The 18,273-nt window shown below is 57.4% G+C and overlaps 1 protein-coding gene across 10 annotated transcripts in view; it reads right to left on the minus strand.

Annotated features, from left to right (window-relative positions):
* Positions 1 to 33: 33 nt before the first annotated feature.
* PTDSS2 (phosphatidylserine synthase 2) overlaps positions 34 to 18,273 on the minus strand; it is a 29,549-nt gene continuing 11,309 nt past the window's right edge. For 4 of the 10 annotated variants that reach the window (XM_082659799.1, XM_082659801.1, XM_082659800.1 and 1 more), the window contains 8 exons: positions 4,663 to 4,797; positions 4,372 to 4,422; positions 3,493 to 3,606; positions 3,246 to 3,364; positions 2,761 to 2,875; positions 2,543 to 2,688; positions 2,265 to 2,450; positions 208 to 2,144 (listed from right to left, as the gene is read on the minus strand). In XM_082659799.1, the coding sequence (XP_082515925.1) occupies positions 1,985 to 2,144; positions 2,265 to 2,450; positions 2,543 to 2,688; positions 2,761 to 2,875; positions 3,246 to 3,364; positions 3,493 to 3,600 (834 nt within the window). In that variant the 5' untranslated portion in view covers positions 3,601 to 3,606; positions 4,372 to 4,422; positions 4,663 to 4,797 and the 3' untranslated portion in view covers positions 208 to 1,984. Of the gene's footprint in view, positions 2,145 to 2,264; positions 2,451 to 2,542; positions 2,876 to 3,245; positions 3,365 to 3,492; positions 3,607 to 4,371; positions 4,423 to 4,662; positions 4,798 to 10,336; positions 10,405 to 14,641; positions 14,725 to 18,273 lie in introns of those variants that run through there. The other 6 variants (XM_082659795.1, XM_082659797.1, XM_082659796.1 and 3 more) reach the window with 5 other exon arrangements.

Below are 18,273 nucleotides of genomic sequence, written 5' to 3' on the forward strand. Positions count from 1 at the left end.
TGGTGGCGGCTGCGCCCAGCGGGGTCCTCCGTGGGGGTCCGGTCTGAGCTCCCCAGGTGCTGGCGGGGTCCTGCTCCTTGCGGCCTCGTAGGCCACCCCGTCCTACAGGCCTTCCCTGCCTCGGGTCTGTGAGGACGGCATCCCGCCTGCACTAAGGGGCACCAGAACGTGGCCCCTGGCCTCGGGGCCTGGCTCACCTTGGCCAGCAGCGTTGGTCATTGGCTGGCAGCGTGCTCGGACCTCCTGTGTGTGGGCCGGAAAGCCCGGCTGGGAGCTGCTCCCAGGGCCTGGCCGAGCCTGCCGACGGCTGGCTCCCGAATGCTCTCCTGGTGGAGGCTGGAGCCCTGTGGACGTAAGGGCAGGGTCTGCTCCGTCTCACTGGCCTCGTCTGGCCGTGGGCGGACAGCGTAGGGGTGACCTGTCCTGAGCAGCACGATCAAGGTGTGACACTGGGCAGCTTTCAGAGGGTCGGCGCCTGGGCAGTAACTTCCTGCCATCACGACGAAGCCCTGAAGGTACCCAGGGCCCCCAGAAGAGAGCAGGATTTGTGGAGGACTGGGTGGACCCGGGAGACGCTCCAGGGGAACCTGCACCCACCGTGGGCCAGAAACCGCTCCTGGGGGCCACGCCTGGGACCAGTGAGCAACACGGGCCTCCAGCCCTGCAGGGAGAGCACAGGCCACAGGAATGAGGTAATCTGGGACCAGAGCGACTGAACCCTGTGACGCCGAGAACCCCGGGTGGAGGTGGGCAGACAGGACGCTTGGTGTCTCCGTAGTGTTGGGACAGGCGTCGGCCCTAGACCCAGATCAAAGGTGACACTCGGACAGCAGCAGGTGGGGTGGGGCACACTGAGGCCCCGGGTCACACCCCTGACGTGAGGAAGCCCACGGAAGCCAGAGGCTGAGAAACTCAGCTCAACAGCACAACGCAAGAGCAGAGGGTGGGGTGGGGGCACAGGCACGCCGCTGTCCGTCCTCACAACCGCCGCCCTAGGTTTGAAATTCTCCCTAGAAATAGTTGCGGGAAAATAAACTAAGGAAACAAGTCCACCACCAAGGCCCTGGCGCTCTGAGAGGCCCTGCCCTTGGGAAGGTCGGGAGTGTCACCCTTGCTCGGAAATCAGGGCGCTTCCCTTCGCCGGTGCGTGTGAAGCCTGAAGACAGTGTGCCGTCACCCACACCCCGCCCAGAACTAGCTCCCTGGGACCGGCCCGAGGGGCGGATGCAGCAGGAGGCGCCGGGGGGCCGGCGACCCTCGTGCCCTCTGGTCGTCTGCCAGGATAGGTGTCCAGCCCAAGTGGCTCCCAGCTGCCCTCTGGGCGGCACAGGGTGGGGCAGGGGCGAGGGGCAGCGAGGAGCTGCGGAGCTGCAGGCCGTCACCGTGGCTTTTATTTGTTCTGTTTGCTCGTGGGGGTGACCTCAACCCTGGGCCACAGAGACCCTCCCTCACGACCCACCCTCCTGACGGCGGGCACCAGGCCTTGGAGTCTCTGAGTCGATGTGCGGGCAGCCCTGTGCACGCACCTCCAGGTTGGAGGGTCAGATGGAAGCTCCCGAGGAAGCGGATCTGCCCTTTCCCAGCCACGCCAGGGCGTCCCTGGACGACTGTCCTTCACACGTGCCGCCAGAAGGTCGTGGGGGACCGGCGGGGCCCAGGGAGCGGAGAGGGGCACCGAGACGCTGCTGCCTGGGCTGGGCCGTCTGGGCACCAAGGCTCGGGGTGGCCAAGGCGGCGGGCTGACTGCACAGAAGGGGGACCAGCCGGCCCAGGGCGAGCCCCAGGGCCTCAGGAGCACACGTGCACACACACACGCACCCACACGTGTGCACACACCACACACACGCGCGCGCCCCACCCCACCGTGCACGCGGGAGAAAAGGGAGATAGAACCTTGAGGGCTGAGGCCTGCTGGAGGGCTCCTGGCGGGAACCGCAGAGGGCGGAGGGCGCCGGGCCTGGGCTCTGCAGGCCCAGCCACAGCGTCAGTGCGGTGCTGGCACCCCCTCCCTCTCGGCCTCCTCGGGCCCCGAGGGGTCGTCGGGCCCTGGTGGGCGCCCGTCCACGCTGCCGTCCGCCCTGCCCTGGTCGTCCCTGCCCTGCTGCTTCTGCCGCCGTGTCTCCTTGTACCTCAGGGTGATGTCCCTGGGGACAGCGGGGGCTGCGTCACCACTGGCTGGCCCACGGAGGTCCCTGGACACTGCCCCGCAGGGGAGCTCAGAGCCTGGGGTGGGGAGGCAGGACCACCGGGGCCACGGCGCTCACCGCAGGAAGAAGCGCCAGACGGTCCAGGTGAGGGCGAGCACGGAGCCGAGCGTCCAGCACTGGGCGATGTAGAAGGGCAGGGACAGCGTGAGCGTGTGCGGGTCGTACTTCACCACGATGAGCAGCTCCGTGACGGTGATGGCCGCCACCAGCCAGGCCTGCTGGCCCAGCTTCTTGTGGAGCTTCCTGCAGAGGGAGGCGGGTGCAGGGGTGAGGCTCGAGAGCGCCCCGCCCCCGCGCCCCCCCCTCCACGGCCCAGGCCCCACCCTGGCCCTCACGGGTCGTCCATGAAGTCGTAGATCTCCCGCATGGCCACGCCGCCCACGTTGACAAAGAAGACTAGCCGCAGGAGGACCAGGTAGTGCTCGGGGGGCATCCACAGCACAAACTTCAGGTAGAAGGTGTTCAGCTCTGCCAAGAGAAACTGGGGGCAGAGGAGGGTGGAGGGCGCCCGGGGCGGGGAGGGCAGGGGCATGCAGGAGGCCACAGGCCTTACCACCAGGATGATGCCGCACACGGCCAGCCAGCGGCGCAGGCTGGAGGCTGGCTTCCACTCGAAGCGGACCCAGCTGTAGGGCGTGAACTGGAAGACGATCCTCTTCATTTTGCCCCTGGAACCGCGGCCCGTCAGCCCAGGGCAACGCCCACCGGGCACACTCGACCCCGGCCCGCGCCACCCACCCCACGGCCCCCCAGGTCTTTTCCTGGACTGTCTCTCTACTTCTTCACAGAGGGAGGCGGCTGGGAAGGGACGATCCCGAGAAGGGCCAGCAGGGAGTAAGAGGAGCCGGCTGGATGGGGACGGGCTGACGTCCCGGCCGCCACGAGGGCAGCACCCAGGGTCACATCCTCGGTGGAGTTTACAGAGGCAAGATCCTCGCCTGTAGCACCTCACGAAAGGACCTCGCGGGGGGGGGGGGGCCTGCAGGCCCCACACTGGGGTCAAGGCCTGTGCGGAGCAGGGCTGCTCTCTAGACGTACTTGTAGGTTGGAATGTTCCAGAGGCCCTGCCACTTGTACGTCTTTAGGGACAGCCACTCGAGAGTCTTCATGCCGCAGTAGATGCCCAGCCCGTTGCAGACGAGCACGTCCATGATCCACTGGGGGCGGGAGCCAGGTGGGAGGGAGGTGGGTGCCACAGGCCCCCAGGTCGCACAGCCCTGGCTGAGGGGACCCCATGCCGCCCGCCGCCCCCCGCTGTGGCCGGGACGCAGAGGGCGGCACTTACGTGGTCCCACCAGCACTCGCTGAAGTTGGGCAGCTGATGCTCCAGGCTGTACTCCAGGAACTCAAACATCACGCTCACGATCGTGCACATCCACCAGTCACGGATCATCAGGGTCTGCGGGCCGCCAGGACGTCAGCCCCCAGGGCGGGATCCCCCAAGGACAGCCCGCCCCTACCCCCGCCCCACTGCCCTCAGGCGGGGCACGGCGGCAGGGCAGCTGTGGCTCCAGCCGCCCCAAGTTAAGACTTTGAGGGCTCCCCTGGTGGTGCAGTGGTTAAGAATCCGCCTGCCAATGCAGGGGACACGGGTTCGAGCCCTGGTCCGGGAAGATCCCACATGCTGCGGAGCAACTAAGCCCGTGCGCCACAGCTACTGAGCCTGTGCTCTAGAGCCCGCGAGCCACAACCACTGAAGCCCGCGTGCCTAGAGCCCGTGCTCCGCAACAAGAGAAGCCACCGCAACAAGAAGCCCGCGCACCGCAACGAAGAGCAGCCCCCGCTCGCCACAACTAGAGGAAGCCCGCGTGCAGCAACGAAGACCCAACGCAGCCAAAAATAAATAAATTAAATAAATAAATTTATTTAAAAAAAAAAAAGACTTTGAGGCAACTTGCAGGTATGTCGACGACTCGTGTGTCCAGGCCTGAGGATGCCCAGGGCTGGGTGGGATGGGGGCCGGGGGCCCCCCGTGGGTCTCTCCCCTTTGCTCTCCAGCGGCCACCGCAACGCCCAGGACACGCAAGGTTGGGTCAGGCACCCCCCCAGCTCGGCAGCCCGCCTGTCCTGCACCGCGGCCGCAACCCACCGCACGGCTGGAAAATGGCCCAGAGTTCAGGGCGGCTCCGAAACCAGGTACCCCGCCCAACGAGGAGGTGCCTACCTTCAGGTACCAGCCGATGAAGTGTGCGGGCACAAAGCCGTCCAGCTTGTCCTGTGGGGCACAGAGGCAGGCCTCACGCTCGGTCCACCATCATGAGCTGGGAAGGGGCCCCGCCGCAGCCAGAGGCATCCCCGCGTGCGGGCGGCATGGCCCCTGGTACCCTCATCCCATCCAGTCCAGAGTGACTCGGGTCCCAGAAGCATCCATGCCTGGGGCAGTGCCGAGCTTCCCGCGTGGGAGGTGGTGGGGCCCCCGTGTCATGAGGCCGGCCGTCCCCCTCCGGGCACCTACCCAGACATTGTGGAAGGGGTCGGTCTTGTTGTCGGCATCATAGATGAGGCAGTTTCCCCCGTAGTCCCTCTCCGGCAGCGGGACCCCCAACCTGGGGTCTACGTACTTCAGAAACTGGCGGCCGTCCTGGACGGTCTGCAAGGGCGGCGGCATGTCAGTGGGGCAGGGTTTGGGGTGCGCAGACAGCACCCACCAACCGCGAGGGGAAGGACTGTCTCGGCATCGCCCCCACTTCAGCCGGGCAGAGCGGGGATGTGCCAAGTCCGAGGATGTCCTCACGCCCCCATGGGACCCCAGGACAACACCACGTGGCGTCGCAGGGGCACCTCCCGTGGGAAGGTGCTCAGATCACCAGTCTCCCCACCTCTCCTCCCTACGTCCGGTTCGGGGTCCAGACCCCACACCGAGGAACAGCACAGTGGGACACACTTCTCCAGGCGGCGCCCGGACAGCCTCTCCCAGACGCCAGCGTTAGCCAAACAGCCCTCCAGCCTCGGCACAAAGTGGGCTTTTGGGGGCGCACCCTGGCAGAAGAGGACCCCCCCATTCCTCCCTTCAGGCCCCCGCTGGCTGCCAGCTGGGGCCTTTGGTCCACAGGAGGCACCCTGGGACACCCGTCATCAGGACCCTATCCCCTCGCTCCTGCCCCGAGTACCAGCGAAAGGGCACAGCGGGGAAGAGGCTCTAGGCTGGGGTGACGAGACGCGGTCCGTGGGGTGTGTGGACAGATGACACTCAGACCTGCATCTTGTCACATGACTGAGGTGACACCACGAACAACTGAACCCTCCCCGCCACGTGTGCCCTGGTCACACGGGATCTGAGGGCGACACCGCTGTGTTCCCGAGTCAGGATGGCCCCACGGGCTCTGCTCCGGAGCCAGGTCAGTAGGGGCTCAGATCCCTGGACACTCAACCCTCAGAGAAGCGAAAAACAGCACTGTAACGAGTCTCTGTCTCAGGGCATCTGAGGGCTGACGTGACCCAAGGAAGTCAGCTCCGGTCCCAGCTGAGAGCTTGTCACCCAAGCCCAGAGGGCCAGACCATGAACCTCCACTCCAGCAAAGGCCAGGGAGGCCGACTGACCCCTCGTGACATGGCTCTGGGAGAGGACAGCAGCCTGGGCAGGGGGCCTCCCAGGACCGGCCATTTATAAGTCTGCAGACTCACTGGTCAGGACCCACAGGGCTCCGCGCTGCTGGCCGAGAGAGCCCACATCTTGGTTCCTAAGAGCATTCATTCTCCAATAAAGGAACCAGGCTCCCTGGAGGAATGGCAGATTCCAAGATGGGCTTGGAATGTCTTCTAGCACCAGAAAGGAGGGAGGTGCTCAGAAACCCAAAACAAAACACCAAGAACCCACGTAGGCGGGGTATGGGAAAGCTCCCAGCAGCCAAGGCTGGAACAGTGGGAGCAACAAATCAAGTACTGAATTGTAACCCAAAGGATAACGTAGATACCTACCCACGAGTCTGCGCTGATGTAAGAAATGACCGAACACGTCAGTGAGTCAGAGAGAAGAGACAAACCTCCCACACAGAAGGTTTCCCATCGGATCACGGAGCTGCCGGCAGCTCCGCGCACTCCGCAGGGGGCCTCCCTCCCGAGGGCGAGGCGTGGAGGGGACCCGACAGACACACCTCTGCCAGGGGGTCGGGGTCAGCACCGACGGTCAGAATCATGTGTCAAATCACGACAGAAACACCAGACAAACCCCCAGCAACCCCGATACCAAAATCAGAAAAAGACATTCCAGGCAAACTACAGGCAGTGTCTCTTATGAACATGGATGCAACAATCCTCAACAGAACACCAGCAAAGTGAATCCAGCAGCGTATACAGAAGGCCACACACCACGGCCAAGCGGGCTTCATCCCAGGAATGCTAAGCTGGTTCAAAATGAGAAAATGAATCAACACAAAACGTCACGTTAATAAAGGGAAAAAACCACGTGATCATCTCATTTCATGCAGAAAAGCATCCAACCAACAAAATCTAATACCCTCTCATGAAAAAAACACTCAACAAATTAGGAAGAGTGGAACTTCCTCCATTGACAAGGGGCATCTGGTGAGGGCTGAGGGCTCCCCGCTAAGAAGTGGGGGACAGTGTGAGGCCAGGGACGGACAGACAGACACTCAGGTTGGAAAGGAAGAAGTGAACTCCCCCTATTCCTGCACAGAGACCCCCTCAGGAACCCCCCGAACAGCAGCAGAGCTGTGGGAACGAGTGAGTAGGCACAGAGGACCCAGACCGACAGAGCAAGCAGGCTGCGTGTCCAGATGCCAGTGACCAGCAGACCAACACGAAATCAAGACGGTCCCACTCAGGACAGCATCAGAAAGAGTGAGATACTCAGGAATACACTTAACAAAGGAAGTGCAAACATACACTCCGAAAACCACACAATGTTGCTGAGAGAAATGAAAGACCCACGTGAGGGGAGGGTCCTGTGCTGCAGAGGAGGGGAAAACCTGAGAGGAAGTGTGGGTTTTAGTTAATAATGATTAACTGTAACAAATGCGTCATATTAGTGTAAGATGTTCATAACAGGAGACCCTGGGTGAAGAAACTCTGCACTAACTTCACAATCCTGTAAATGTGTCTTAAAATAAGAAGTTTATTTTAAATAAATAAAACAAAACATGAACCATTTAAAAAAATCAACCAGAACAAAAGCTGATCTCCCAAAAAGACATACAAACATCCAACAAGCACATGAGAAGATAGGAAAATGCAAATCAAAACCACATCAGGGGCTCCCCTGGTGGTGCAGCGGTTAGGAATCCGCCTGCCAACGCGGGGGACACAGGTTTGAGCCCTGGTCCGGGAGGATCCCACATGCTGCGGAGCAACTAAGCCTGTGCGCCACAACTACTGAGCCTGCGCTCTAGAGCCCGCGAGCCACAACTACTGAGCCCACGTGCCACAGATACTGAGCCTGTGCACCTACAGCCCGTGCTCCGCAGCAAGAGAAGCCACGGCAATGAGAAGCCCGCGCACCGCAATGAAGAGTAGCCCCTGCTCGCCACAACCAGAGAAAGCCTGTGCGCAGCAACAAAGACCCAACGCAGCCAGAAATAAATAAATAAATTTATTTTTTAAAAAAAAGAAGGAAAACCACGAGATATTTTACCACTTCACCACCCCGCCCCCCCAAAAGGAAAATAACAAGTGTTGGTGAGAATATGGAGAAATTGGAAGCCTGGGCACTGTTGGAGGGACTGTAAAATGAGTACAGCCGCTGTGCAGAATAGTCTGGCGCTCCTCTAAAGGTTAAACAGTTACTCAGCAATCCCACTTGTAGGCATGTCCTCAAAGGAATGGAAAGCAGGGACTGGAACAGATACTCGCACACCCACGTTCACAGTCACCAAAAGGTGGAGGCAACCCAAGTGTCCATCCATTTGAGTGGATACACAAAATGTGGTTTAAACACACACTGGAACATTACTCAGCCTTAAAAAGGAAGGAACTTGTGACACAGGCTACACAGGGTGAACCTTCAGGACATCACACTCAGTGAAATAATCCAGTCACAGAAGGACTAATCCTGTCTGATTCCACTCCCTAGGGGTCCCTGGAGGAGTCACATCCACAGAGACAGAAAAGTAGACGGTGGGGCCCAGGGCTGGGGGAGGGGAGGGGAGTGAGTGTTCATGGGGACAGAGCGTCCGTTCGGGAAGACGGAACGTTCTGGGGATGAAGGTGGGGAAGGTAACACGACCATGTGAATGTGCTTCGTGCCCCGCCCTGTGCGCCTAGAGATGGCTGAGATGGTAAATTTTGTTATGTTTTTTACTGTAGTTAAAAAATACTTTTAATTAAATACACTGCAATAAAACCAAAAAAACTGCACAGTATTCTACATACACATGTGTGTGTGCACACATGCATGTCAAACTGAACTGTGACAAACTCTGTGGAGTGCATTGATATCAATTTCCTGGTTTGATACTGTCTTTTATATATATATGTATACTTTAAATTAAAGTATAGTTGACTTACAATATTATGCTAGTTTCAGGTACACATACTGTCCTACATTTGTGCAAAATACTGAGGGCCTGGGTGAAGCAACACAGGACCGACCTGTACAATCTGTTCACAACTTCCTGTGAATCTACAATCGTTCCAAAACAAAATGTAAAAAGAAATTCAACGTGAATAAGCAATCTCAGTGTAAAATATAAAAGCAGGTAGGTTTTAAAAGGAAGTATAGGAGAAAATCTTAATAAATTGGTGTTGGACAAAGAAGTCTTAGATATGACATCAAAAACACAAAAAGAAGAGACATAAGGACCGCCACTGCTAAAGAACGAAGGCCCAGCACATCCAGCAAAGGACCTTGTAACCAGCACTAAATAAAAAGCTGTCATAACTCAACACTACAAAAACAAACCACCCGATTTTTAAAAAGGGCAAAAAATAAACACTTCACCGAGGAGGATGTTTGTTTCATGGCTCATATATGCAGGAGAGGTTGGTCAACATCGTCAGCCACTCCAGAAATGCAATGAAATCCATGAGACACCGGCTAAAATACAAGACCCTGGTGATGGCAAGTACTGCCAAGGATGAGAGAGGGTGCTGGCGCGACACAGCTGCCCTGGGCGTGAGACACCTAACCTATGACGCAGGAGTCCCTCCAGAGTGTTCACCCTCAAGAAATGAAAGCTCAGGTCCACACAAGAGCCTGTACCTGAGGCTCAGAGCAGCTCCACGCACGTCTGCCCCAAACCAGACACAACCCCAGTGAATGGACAGATGGCGGTCCCTCCACCAGGAACCCCATCCACGATAAAGAGGACCGGCTGTAGGTGCGCACGGCTTGGTTGAGTTTCAGAGGCAGTGAAGGCCACGCTCTGCACAACTCCACTCACACGAGACTTTCCAAGAGACAAATGGCGGTGACTCAGGGACAGATGGTGGCTGCGAGGCCAGTGCGAGGCCAGGGCCACGGAGGTGGCACCCGAGGGGGGCTGGGGCTCTGTGCCTAACTGTGGTGTCCACACAAACACAAACAGGTGTTACAGCTCCCAGCCCTGCACGCCTACCCGAAATGCAAACCTTCCCACGCGACGCTCAATCACTCAGCTATCGCTGACTGTTTTGAGATGTGAATACTGAAGACCACCCTCGAAGGCGAGCTCCATAAGTCCAGCAGAACAGGAGTATCAGTCAGACAGATGTTAGCGGCAACAAATCCTGAGCCAAGATTTACTGAGGAGCTAAGTTTCCAACCTCCACCCCAACCCCCTTGCAGAACGTGTGACAGAGGGAGAAAAGCACACGAAGCCACAGCCGGTCACCCGCAAAACCAGAAGCGAGGCCCATGGCGACTGGGCCTGGGCCCACTGCCCACTCAGAGCGCCTGTGCTGCGGGGTCAGGGGCGCCCCCTGCGAGGGGCTCAGCCCCGCTCAGATCTGGAGCGCCCGCCAGGCGTCCACGTCTGAACCCATCGTCCCCCGGCCGCGCGGCAGCTACGCCCAGAGGTCCAGGCCCGCTGAGAACGGAGACCCTGCCGCAGGCGATGGCTGGCGCCTTCCCACCCTACGGCCCCTGCCCCCTTCGGGTGGGGTCCAGCCTCCTACCAGAGCCCTGGGGGCTGATACGCAGAGCGTTCTGTGCCACCTCCACTTTCACAGTTCACCCAACCAAGAGACCCGCTTACCTGGAAGAGTATAAAGATGAGCACCAGCTCGTAGACCACACTGACGCAGAGCCAAAACCTCCAGTAGGCTGTACAGACACGGAGAACACAGCGGCATCAGGGGGCGCCGCCCTGCGGCCCGCGGCCCCGCCCCACACAGCTCCCGCGCGCGGCCTCTGCTCGGGGCCCTCAGGTCCCTGGGAGAGACTTCAGAAGCAAGCTCTAACTCAGGGCTGAGCACAGTTTCTCTCTGACTGTTCTTCCTTCCTTCCCTTGCATTCCCGTCCCTAATCTTTCCCGCAGCACAGAAGGCCCGCAAACCACCAGGTTCGAGCAGTGACAGCAAACATCCTTGTCTTGTGTTTCCTAGGTGTGCTTCTAACCTCCATCAAGTAAGTTTGCAGGGTTCTGGTGGATACCTTTCGTCACGTTAAGAGAGCCTTCTAGTTCCAGTATGTTGTGTCTCTATCGGGACGCGTACAAGACTTTATTCTTCTGCGTTTACGAGGATCCACTTTTTTCTTTAGTGTTAATGTGATGAATGAAATTAACGCACTTCCCAACATTAAACCATCTCTGAATTCCTGGGATGCCAATTTGTTTTAGGAAACTGTCTTAAGTTTCAATCAGCACTTCTGTCCCTCCGCTGACTACACTTGGCGGTTCTATATTATATACTTTAAAGTTGCTGAGAGAGTTGATCTTAGATGTTCTCACCACACACACACACACACACACACAAAAGTTGAGATTACATGAGATGACAGAGGGGTTAACTAACCATACTGGAGTATGCGATACACATGTATCAAATCATCCCACGGTACACCTTAAACTTACGTTACGTGTCAATCCTATCTCAATAAAGGTGGAAAAAAGAACGAACATGTCCCTCAGAACCCCTCTCACTGGCCGGGACTCCTCTCTCTCACCATCTGCTTTCCATACTCTCAAGTCCCTGGGGGATGAGATAACAGGAAGGGGAAGGTCTAGAACTGTCCTAAAAGCCAACGGTAACTTCTATCTTCCAAGAATCTTCAGAATCCTGTTTAATAAATGCCTAAGGGCACTTCCCTGGTGGCGCAGTGGTAAAGAATCTGCCTGCCGATGCAGGGGACATGGGTTGGATCCCTGGTCCGGGAAGATCCCACATGCCGCAGAGCAACTAAGCCCGTGCGCCACAACTACTGAGGCTGCGCTCTAGAGCCTGCGAGCCACAACTACTGAAGCCCACCTGCCCCAGAGCCCACGTGCCACAAATACCGAGGCCACGTGCTGCAACTACTGAAGCCCGCGGACCACAACTACTGAAGCCTGTGCGCCTAGAGCCCGTGCTCCGCAACGAGAAGCCCGCGTGCCGCAACGAAGAGTAGCCCCCGCTCGCCGCAACTAGAGAAAGCCCGTGCGCAGCAACAAAGACCCAACGCAGCTAAAAAACAAATAAATAAATAATAAAATAAATAATAAGATATCTGCTTACCCTATGCTTATGTCTGTAAAGAAAAAATAAACCACCAGCCTACTTTTAAAAGCTAATTCACCTTGAATTAAAAAAACAAGCCGTGCTCACAAACTGGAGACACACGGCTTGGCCACGGCTCTTCCACAGCTATTCCAGGATCTGTGACAGCACCACGTGCTCTCCCGCCCCCGCTTCAGTGCGGACCCAGGGTACAGGCAGCCGGGCAGGTGAGTGGCAGGGGTGCGGGGCCTGTTGTGCCAGAAGAGGGTGAGAACTGCACACACGCCAGGCTCCGGGGCCAGCCCGGCACCCTCAGGCCTTGGGCCTAACCCGCTTGCCGGGGGAAAAACCGCCCCGGAGACTGACGAGAATCCAGCCTCGCACGGGCAGGAAATACAAACGTGGCTGAGTTCTTGGGAAGGTGGGCTAACGTGTTCCGAGACAACGGACGTAAACAGCCGAGGTGACAGGCTTATTCTTCGTGCCCTTGAAGACAGGAAAAACCTGGAAAATTCTCCCTGGTTCAAGGCTGCAGCAGCAGGTCGAGGGCTGTGGAGCAGGGACTTGGGGCGGCCGAGTGTGGCTGCCCAGCTGCGGGGACGGCTGCCTCCTCCCATGAAGGCTGCGCTGTCCCTGCCCCAGCCACCCCCACTCTGCTCAGACTCCCCACCACTAGAACCCCGCAGAGCCCACTAGGACCCAGGCCTGCCGCCCCCAAGTGGCCAGCGGGTCCTCGCCCCTCCCCACGGCCAGGGTCCCCACACCCTGCTGCAGCTACGGCTCTCCGCCAGCCACCCCGGAGGCTCCTGAGCACGGGCTGCCCTGCTCCCAGATCCGCACTCGTATCTTCTTCCCGAGCAGCAGCTCCGGCCACCTCAGCAGCACCTGCAACGTCCTCGTCTACTCCAGCTTCTGCAGGGAGCCGCTCACGAGGGCAAGGGGGCCTCTTTAGTGGCAGCCCCAGCTGGAGCTGCAGCCAACTCGTTTGCAAATAAAGCAACGCCCCACACAGGTCGGCTGTCTGCTCCCCCTGTGGCTACCTGAGCCGGGCCCAGAGGAGGGCGGGAGGCACGCAGAGACCCCAGGGCGCCTCCTTTGTGGAGTCCGTTCCTGCCAGTGTGCACACGTAACCTGATTTGAGAGGCTGAGGACCTCCTGCCAACTACCAGGTGAACAAGCCACCTGGACGGTGCTCTGGGGCAGGTCCCCCCGTGAACTAAGCCGAGACTGGCAGAGAAACAGGGTGTGCGCACAGCAACCAAACTCAGGAAAGGCAGAGCCACGCTCAGAACGTCAGCTCGGAAACTGCGGCACTGCCCGCTCCAGAGGGGCAGCCGGCCTGACACTCACACCGCTCAGAGCCGCACGTGGAGCTTTCCTGAAGCTGAAGCCCCGGGATGACGCGGGCAGGGCCCTGTCTGTCCTGCTCGCGGCTCGTCCAGGGCCGGGTGCCCACGAGAACTTCGCTGCGCCCCCACCCACCGACAGCCTCTGGGGAGCTTCCGGCAGCTCCTGTTCTCCCTTCCAAGTCTGTCGGACGAGCACTGAACACACCTGGTTTCTCACTGTGACTCTGGTGGTTCTGACACTTCAGCTCACTTTTCCGTTGCTCTGGTTAAGAGTCCACGCCCTTCTGAGGCAAGATTGGCCCACACCAGTGGAGACGGTGGAGAAGGTCCTGCAGCCCCTCCCCAACCCCCAGTGGGGGCCGTGCCCTTCGGCTCAGGAAGCTCACGCTGCCCCGGGGGCAGGGACCATACAGGCTTCACCCAGCACCAACGTCCCCACCAGGCATTGAGGGGGCAGAGCCCCCGGGGGCCTCGCTCACAACCCCTGGCTCGCTGGCCCCTGAACAGATACGCCCCTTCTAGGGGGCAACTGGGTAGCACCCATCAGGAGCCCCAAATGCTCATGCCCTTCATCTGCTACGCCCCCTGGACCTTTGGTCCCATGGATAATCAGGTACACAAAAGTGTACATGTGGAAATTCACTACAGCCTGGTGTATTGCCACGAAATTGGAAACCCCCAAGTATACGATCATACAGGACTGGTTAAGTCAACGGTAGTACATTCAAATGATGATAAACAAGGAGCCATCAAAAGTCCAGTTCTCAAGTGAAAAATTAACAAGGGTATGCATGTGTTAAGCCTGAGGTGAATACTGCATGATACAAAACCACACATACAGTATGATGCCAACTTCTTGTTTTTACACCTGTGTACGTATACACGCATACACACTCATTAAATCTTAACGGTGGTTATTTTCCTTATTTTAAATATTTAAAAATACTTTATTTAAAAATACTTTATGTATTTTCCAAATTTTCTATGATAAATACACACCCTTAATAAGATAGAAACTCGTTACTAAATTGAGACCCTTCAGGAAAACTCACCACCCCTGCCCCAGAGCCGGCCCCTCGGGGAGGCTGGAGCCCGGACAGGCTGGAGCCCCTCCAGCTGTGAGGGGATGTCCCAGGGGTTGCCAGAAGGCCCCACGACTCCGGGGTGGGTGGGGTGGCTGCGGATGGCGCCCTGTGAGCCTCCCAACAGCGGGGGGGGCACAACCACCAGCTCGAGGCCACACCAAGAGCACTGGACTGCCCCGGGCGCCTCCGCCTGCAGGGAGACCCCTCTGACTAGCACAGAGAGGGCAGGGACAGGGGAGGAGCGGGGGCGGGGGCGGGTCCCCGGGGGCTAGCGCCCAAAGAGGAGGGGCTTCGAGGTGGCGGTGAAGCCGGCCAGCCGGGAGGGGCCCCAGGGGAGACGGGACACTCACACGCAGCAGCACAGACACAGAGTGACCCTCAGAACAGCACGGCCACACGGGCACACACGGAGAAAGAAATGGCAAGTTACCTGGATGAGGTCTGGAAAATGGCCCGTCTTTAGCTTGTGTGACTCCAAAACATAAGAAAACCAAAATACTGGCCACAATACCTCTGCAAATAAAGAACAAAGAGCCCTCAGCGTGCGGAAGCGCCGAGCTCCGGGTCGGCTCCTCCCCGGCGGGAGGCGGGAGGGACCCCCGGGCGCCCACCACGGGGACGGCCCCTGACCCCCGGTTAGGGCAGAGCAGAGGCTCGGCCGCAGAGAGGCTGGCGGCCCAGCACTGCTGCCCTGGCCCCAGAGGCAGCACCAACCCGGGGAGAAGGCCCTGCCACTGGGCTGTGTCACGTGTACCGTCAAGAGCCACGTCACTAAGACGTGTGGCACATTAAAAACACACAAACAAAAAGCCCCTAAAATTCCATACAGGATGATTCAGAGCTCACTAAAGCCCTAAGATGGAAAGGTATTATTAGGATCAAATGGTTTCCCACTCCAACAAGGCTGGGGCCCCGCTAGTAGCTCTTCCGTCCTGTGTATCCAGTCCCAGCAGGAACCCACCAGGAAACAGAGTGAAAGCCACGCAGACACACACGGCACCCCTGCCCATGACAGAGGAGCAAGGCGGGCCCAGCTCACCCCGCCCATGGGGGACTGTCACGCCACAAGGGTTCACAGCCTTGCGTTCGCAGGCCTGGGTGACTGCACATGAAGCTGCCGTGCACGGACGCACTTCTCACGGGACGCCTGAGGCCGCCGTCCCCAGAAGCAGGTCTGAGGATGCAAAGCCCTGTCCCTGGCACTCAGCGGTGGGGTGGGGTGCAGGTGAGGCTGCCCTGGGGGCAACGGTCACCCTTCCAGGGTCTGGTGAAAGGGCCGCTAGACACCCTCCTGCCCCAAAGGGAATGATGTGGGAAAATCTGTCACCCAGAAGGACTTTTAGAGGAAAGCAAATAAATTACACTTTAAAATAATCTTTTAATTTTAGAACAGAAAAGTTACAAAGACAGTACAGAATTTCCCACACTCCGTGAGCGTGGGACAGCTGTCACAGTCAGTGAACCAAGACTGATCCAGTAACTGAAGTCCACAGTTTTTTCTTTCAGATTTCTTTACTTTCTACCTAAAGTCCTTTTCCTATTCCAGGACCCCATCCAGGGCTCCACATGACAGTCCTCAAGTCTCCTTAGGCTCCTCTGGCCTGTGGCAGGTTCTCAGACTGGCCCTGTTCTGATGACCTGGACAGTTTTGAGGAACACCGGCCAGGTATTTTGTGGAATGCCCCTTAATGAAGGCTGTTTTTTTATTAGATCAGGGCTGTTTATGATTAGATCAGGGCTGTAGGATTTTTGGAAGTGAGATCACAGATGTTAAGGACCATCTTCACATCATATCAAGGGTACACACCATCAACACGATTCTGATTGTTGGTGCCGACCCTGACCCCCAGGCAGAGGTGTGTCTGTCGGGTCCCCTCCACACCTCGCCTTCGGGAGGGAGCCCCCCCCACCCCCCCGCACAGCTGGCAGGGAGCAGCTCCGCAACCTGATGGGAAACCTTCTGTGCAGGAGGTTTGTCTCTGCTCCCCGATTCACTAATGTGTTCGGTCATTTCTTACATCAGCCCAGAGTTGTGGGTGCCTACGTTACACGCTGGGTTATAATTCAATACTTGATTGATATCGGTGCTCACACTGTTCCAGCTTTGGCCACAAGGAGCTTTCATTCGGCTCCTGTACTGCTTTGACATGCCCCATCTTTGTGGAGGTTTGTATTCTTGTTTCTGAGCACCTCCCTCCTTTCTGGTGCTAGAAGATGCTCCAGGCCCATCTTGGGGGTTCCCTGTCGCAGCCCTGGAATCGGCCATTTGTCCAGGGAGCCTGGTTCCTTTGCTGGAGAACGAATGCTCTTAGGAACCAAGATCTGGGGCCCGTGTACTCCTTGCCTCTGGGCCCTCTCAGCTGATAGAGCAACAAGATACGTGTGTGCCAACCTTGCATACACACATGTTACAAATATTCCTGTGTGTAACCACCTGTCTCTACATTAAACGAACGTGAGTTCTCACTGACGTCTCCAACCAGCATCTGTTATCCAAGATCATTCTCCCCTTGGTCGCCTGTAACCTCCCACTCCTCCGGGGTGAGAATCCCGGCCCCCACCATCCGTGTACTTTCCTGTTCAATCCCAGCGCACGTGTACAGCAGGGACACGGCTGTTGACTCATGCCCCACGGGAAACAACTTCACCACGAGAGCCCAGTGCTGTGTGCACGTCCCTTGCCTTCAGGCCTACAGACCCCACTCGTTTCCAAAGTGACTCAGGTCAGCACCTTTTGTAGGTTCTCCTGTCACAGTCTGCATTCCTTCCTGGGGTCCTCCACCTCTTAAACGACTTTTTTTTTTTTTTTTAATTTATTTATTTTTGGCTGCGTTGGGTCTTCGTTGCTGCACGAACGCTTTCTCTAGTTGCGGCGAGTGGGGGCTACTCTTCACTGTGGTGCGTGGGCTTCTCATTGCAGTGGCTTCTCTTGCTGCAGGGCACGAGTTCTAGGCGCGCGGGCTTCAGTAGTTGTGGCTCGCGGGCTCTAGAGCGCAGGCTCAGAAGTTGTGGCGCACGGGCTTAGTTGCTCCGTGGCATGTGGGATCTTCCCGGACCAGGGCTCAAACCCGTGTCCCCTGCATTGGCAGAAGGATTCTTAACCACTGCACCACCAGGGAAGCCCCTAAATGATTTTTAAAATTTGCATACTTATGTTTACTCTTTGTGTTGTTCAGTCCTATGGGTTTTGACAAACACACAGCGTCCTGCATTCACCATTACAATATCAACAGAACAGTTTCAAGAGCCTAAAAAAATCTCACACTCCATCCATTCATTCTCCCCCTGCCCCGGAAACCACTGATCGATCTTCTTACCATCACATAGTTTTTGCCTTTTCCCGAATGTCACAGCGTTGGACTCATACAGTATGTAGCCTTTTCAGGCTGGCTTCTTTCCCTCAACAATATGCATTTAAGCTTCGTCTCTGTCTCCATGGCTTGATAGCTCTTTTCTGTTTATTACTTAATGATATTCCATTGCATGAAGGTACCAGTTTGTTTACCCATTCACCCACTAAGGACATTTCGGTGGCTTCCGAGTTTTGGTGATTGTGAACAAAGCCGCTACAAACGTCCCTGTTTGGGTGTGGACTTAAGTTTTCAGCTCCTCTGGGTAAATACCAAGGCACACAGCTGCTGGATTCTGTTTCGTTCTCTGAGGGAGTCTCCAACCGTCTTCCAAAGCGGCTGCCCCATTCATGTTCCTGCCGGTGATGGATGAGAGTTCCTGTTGCTCAGTCCTCGCCAGCGCCCGCTGTTGCCGTGTTTTCAATCCTGGCCACTCGAGCAGGTGTGTAGTGGCGTCTCCAAGCTGATGCATGGCGCTGAGCGCGTCCTTTCACGCACTTGTGTCCTCTTTGGTGTCCGTCCAGACCTTCTGCCCGGCTTGGAACTGTGCTGCTGGTTTTCCTCCCGCTGAGCTTCAAGAGCTCTCTGCACAGTGAACACAATACTTCATCAGACGCGTATTTGGCAAACATTTCCCACCAGCCTGTGGCTTGTCTTTTCTTTGTTATGTTTTGCAGAGCAGAAGTTTTTAATTTTAATCAAGTCCGACTTA

This window comes from Grampus griseus, assembly GCF_964374135.1.
Source record: "Grampus griseus genome assembly, chromosome: 8".
NCBI lineage: Eukaryota > Metazoa > Chordata > Mammalia > Artiodactyla > Delphinidae > Grampus > Grampus griseus.